This window comes from Gadus morhua, chromosome 4 (genome assembly GCF_902167405.1).
Source record: "Gadus morhua chromosome 4, gadMor3.0, whole genome shotgun sequence".
Taxonomy (NCBI): domain Eukaryota; kingdom Metazoa; phylum Chordata; class Actinopteri; order Gadiformes; family Gadidae; genus Gadus; species Gadus morhua.
Window position 1 is genome coordinate 20,544,634 of NC_044051.1, and position 5,000 is coordinate 20,549,633.

A 5,000-nucleotide genomic window follows, 5' to 3' on the forward strand; every position below is an offset into this window, starting at 1 on the left:
ATTCTAGAGGCGGCCCGAGGGGGGGAAATCGATCAAATCACCTAAGGATCGTTCTCTTCTATTGCCGCGTTTCCACCGAGCGATGTGTTTCGGTTTGGTGCTGCAATATGGGGTCAGAACAGTCTCATTAATAATGAATGCACATAGAAGGATTTACTAAATTCACAAATGTATTTTGTGATTTATATATTAATCACTCTCTTCTCACAAATACAATTCAATGCACACACAAATGGATATCGGTATAAATGTAAAATAAATCCATAAACAAAAATACGTTTTTCCATCTAATTTCAACTGGGTTTTTGATTGTCGGTGCCGTTAAAGTAGTAAACAAATATTAATGCTACTTTAAAGGCACCGACAATCCAAAAACCCACTCGAAACGAGATGGAAAAAGTGTGTAGTGATGCAGCTTTTAATGCTTCGCCACCAGAATTTTGTTATGTACGATCATTCAAAAATCTGCATGTTATTTCGCATAGACATTCGACCGAGGGAATCGGGAGGCTCAGAGGTCGGGACTGCAGTCATGTGATTTGCTGAAAACAAGAGAGGCATCTGATTGGCTACAGAGAGTTCGTTGTTGAAAAAAATGCATTCGTGAATCCAGCCACGACTGGAGAGTCTCAAAAAAAAACATTTGAATAGAGACCAGTTCACAAATGAATACGTCTTGTAAATTCAAGTTTAACAGTTACTTTATCTACATTTATAACTGTATATAAATGTAACAACATCCAAATACATTTTTGATGAAAATTATGTTTATTTTATTCATATATTTATGCATTTATATTATATTTATTTAAAACAAGACACATTTGTGTGTGGATCAGAAATGTGTTTGTGAAACCTTTTTTTGCTTATTGATTTATTTTACATTTATACATACCGATATCCATTTGTGTCTGCATTGAAATGTATTTGTGACAAGAGAGTCATTTAAATCAATTAAGCCGGATTACGACAGCCGCGGCAGCTACGTAAGCATTGTTACATCATAGCAGCGCAAAACAGTGTAGCCTGCTAATAAATTCAATGAAAAAGAAGAACGTGACACATTAAACAAAGAGCAACAATGGAGGACGTCTTCAATAAACTAAGCTTTCGCCATTGTCCAGAAATACCTTGCAGGTACTGTGTTTGTTTGTTTTTATCCCCCTGTCGCATGGAAGTGACGACAACGGACGGCGTGTTTAGCTCCACCTTTTCGGCACCCTTTCAGACGGCTCGGTACCCAAACGGAGGAGTAGCGAAAATAGGAGCGGCTCAATGCTGCTCAGCACTCTTATTTTGGGACCCTGCTGACTTTTGGCAATATACGCAGACCGAGCCACTCCGAACCGAACGGCAGAGCTCGGTGCAAACAAAGCATACAATTCAGAATTAATTTACAACTTCCCAGAATGATATTCTCCCCCTATTGTCTCTCTGGTCTTTGGTTGTTTACATTATATCAATCCGTTGAAATTGCTTTTTATGGACATATAAGACAACATCATCTTATGCACGCTATACTCTGCCTTCATGCCATCACTTCCCACAGTGCCTTCTGAGCGCACAGTGGACTGGAGTAGATCCTGGAATCAGCACCCTCTTACGTAATGAATCCAGAATGGAATTGGAATCAGGACTTGTTTTTTTATAGAGGATCAATACTAAAGAGAAGAACAGAACTGAGCGATACAGAAACTTTCATAGCCCCTCTCTCAAGGTCATCTTGACAGCCTGATGGTCGCTGGCAGGAAGGACCTCCTGTAGAACTCCTCAAGATGACCACAGCTTGATGCTTTTACTGTTCTATTATTATGTGTTCATCTCATTGATCTATGTTGATCCATATTTTATTGTTGTAGCAAAGCAAGTGCTACATTCCGGTGACTTCTATTGGGCGTGGTGGTTTTGAATACGGATTATTGTAAAAGGTTTGTTGGAAATGATGCATGGCCTGGTGTTGTTGCCCTCTAGGAGATCTCCCTCAGTTTGTGTGGAGATGGCTGGTTTAACCTGTTGCACACTGACTACTCAATGTGCAACAGGTGCAGGCCCTGAGTCCAATCACACTCGGCCAGGTGAGGCTGTATAAACCACAAACATCTTCTACGCACACTCACACAATTGTTCGTTTTTCGTTGTTTTTTGTATTTGTATTGAATCATTTTACATTTACACCACATAAAGAGAGAGAGAGAGAGAGAGAGAGAGAGAGAGAGAGAGAGCCCAAGTACACGTATAAACACACACACCCAGCGCTGCATTTATTGATAGATGCTGGGAGGCTGACTGTAAGTTTTCCCTTGTGTCTATCTCCCTCCATGCCTGGTGACATCGTGACATCACACACGCACACACACAAACACACACACACACACACACACACACACACACACACACACACACACACACACACACACACACACACACACACACACACACGCGCACACACACACACACACACACACTCACACACACACATGCTAGCCTTTACACACACATACGCCCGTGCAGGAACACAAAAAAACAGACAACAAATACCCACACAGACAGACGCACACACACAAACGCAAACACACACCAACGCACACACACACACGCGCACACACTCATGGAGTATGAATAGGGATCTGCCACACATGTTTAACGCTGAAAGTGAGATGTCCCACACTAACCTGTGGAGGACAGATTGCTAGAGGAGGTGGAGTTGGAATACAAGATGGCTGATGTGGTCGACTTCAACTACAAAGGCAGAGGCAGGGCTGGGATTATGTGGTCCATCGCCTGGCAACCAGAGGCCCTCAGAGTGGCATGTGGAGTAATAAGGAAGAGGGCCTCCATGCAGGAATGTGGACAGATAGGATCCATGGCTGTGTTCAAAGGGCCGTGTAGGAGGAATGTAGCACAGTAGCCCCCTACCGTACGGCATAGGCTGGTGGCTGGAGCCTACAATACACCTCCATCAGCACGGCTGCTGCACAGACACCACACCAGACAAATAATGCACCTGGATTTACACACAGATGTATATGCAACGGAGACAGATGGACACACACATACAGACACACATACGTCACACACACACAATCACAATCACACACAAACACACTTCAGTGTGGTGAGAGAGCTTCGCTGTACATAGTTTTTTATTTTTTATTTTATTTTATTATTCAACAAAAGTAGTCTTCTCTTTTCTTTCTTCTCCTCCCCCTGGTCTTAACTCTCCACCAGCCAATGCAGCAGGCCTGTCCCCATTAACTCTTCACCTTTCTCTCTCTCTCTCTCATTCTCTCTATCTCTCTGTCTCATTCCCTCTTCTCCTGTCTCTGTCATCTCTCTCTCTCTCTCTCTCTCTCTCTCTCTCTCTCTCTCTCTCTCTCTCTCTCTCTCTCTCTCTCTCTCTCTCTCTCTCTCTCTCTGTCTGAGTTATGAGTCAGCAGGCCGCAGTGAAGGCGGGCGTGAGTGAGAATCTAAAGGGAGACATTATAGCAACAACTGTTTTGTCTGACTCTCTATTCTAGATGGAAAGAATGTTGAGTTGATTCTCAAACCTTTTGAAATGTCAACCATGCCTGCTATACAAACAGAACAGAAACACAACAGAAACACAACAGCCCAACACAACAGAAACACAACAGACAGACACAACAGCACACAACAGAAACACAACAGAAACACAATAGGAACAAAACTCAAACAAAACAGAAACACAACAGCCAAACAAAACAGCCAAACACAACAGAAAAAAAGGAAACTCAACACAAACACAGTAGAAACACAACAGAAACACAACAACCAAACACAACAGAAAAACAAAACATAAGCACAACAGAACACATTGGAAACACAATAGAAACACATTGGAAACCAGCGGAAACACAACAGCCCAACACAACATAAACCCAATAGCCAACACAACAGAAACACAACAGCCCAACACAACAGAAATACAACAGAAACACAACAACCCAACAGTAATTAAATAATTAATATATTGAACGGTATATGACAGTGATATACTGACGTGAACATAGTGAATGTGAATTATGATACAGGTTGTATCACCAACCTAACATACACTTGTACTGTCACAAGAGTGGATCATCTGTCTGCTTTTGTTCCTGTTTAGCATTTGACTGTGAGCTCGTGGTGGTTCTCCCTCCTCCATTACTCAAACAGCCGGTTTGACGGGAGCTAATTCTGAACATGTGTCTCTTTGTGTCTCTCTGTCTCCCTCTCTCTCTATCCGGTTCTCTCTCTATCTCTCTCTTTCTTTTGTTCTCCATTCCCTCCATCTTGTAGCTGATCTCCAGTGATGCAGACGGAGCCATCCAGAGAGCCGGCCGCTTCAGGGTGGAGAACGGCTCCTCAGATGAGGTATACTCTCTCTCTCTCTCTCTCTCTATTGATATGTCTCTCTCTCTCTCTCTCTCTCTCTCTCTCTCTCTCTCTCTCTCTCTCTATTGATATGTCTCTCTCTCTCTCTCTCTCTCTCTCTCTCTCTCTCTCTCTCTCTCTCTCTCTCTCTCTCTCTCTCTCTCTCTCTCTCTCTCTCTCTCTCTCTCTCTCTCTCTCTCTCTCTCTCTCATGCCCTCTCGTATATATCTCTGTCCCTCTCTATCACAACAGAAACATAATTGCAAATATACCCCCTCCCCCACCACACACACACACACACACACACACACACACACACACACACACACACACACACACACACACACACACACACACACACACACACACACACAAACACACACACACACACACATCCTGTGAAACAATAATTGCGAATATTTCCACCATGAGGTTCGAGGTGAGAACTCGCACACTCACACACGCACACCAGCAGTGCAGGGCAATACATTTGCCCTTTCAGATTCTTCAGTGTAATTCATTTTACATTTCTTCATTTTTAGCAATGCTTTGCGCTTTTCATTCAGCTGTCACTTTATTTGTTTCCAACCATTAACTTTTTCTTAAATGGTGTGCATGTTAACATT

The 5,000-nt window shown here is 42.8% G+C and overlaps 1 protein-coding gene across 7 annotated transcripts in view; it reads left to right on the forward strand.

Annotated features, from left to right (window-relative positions):
• The window catches only part of garnl3 (GTPase activating Rap/RanGAP domain like 3), a 66,268-nt gene that overhangs the window by 29,094 nt on the left and 32,174 nt on the right, over positions 1-5,000 (forward strand). For all 7 annotated transcript variants that reach the window (XM_030354297.1, XM_030354302.1, XM_030354301.1 and 4 more), the window contains exon 3: positions 4,300-4,374. In XM_030354297.1, the coding sequence (XP_030210157.1) occupies positions 4,300-4,374 (75 nt within the window). The remainder of the gene's footprint in view (positions 1-4,299; positions 4,375-5,000) is intronic.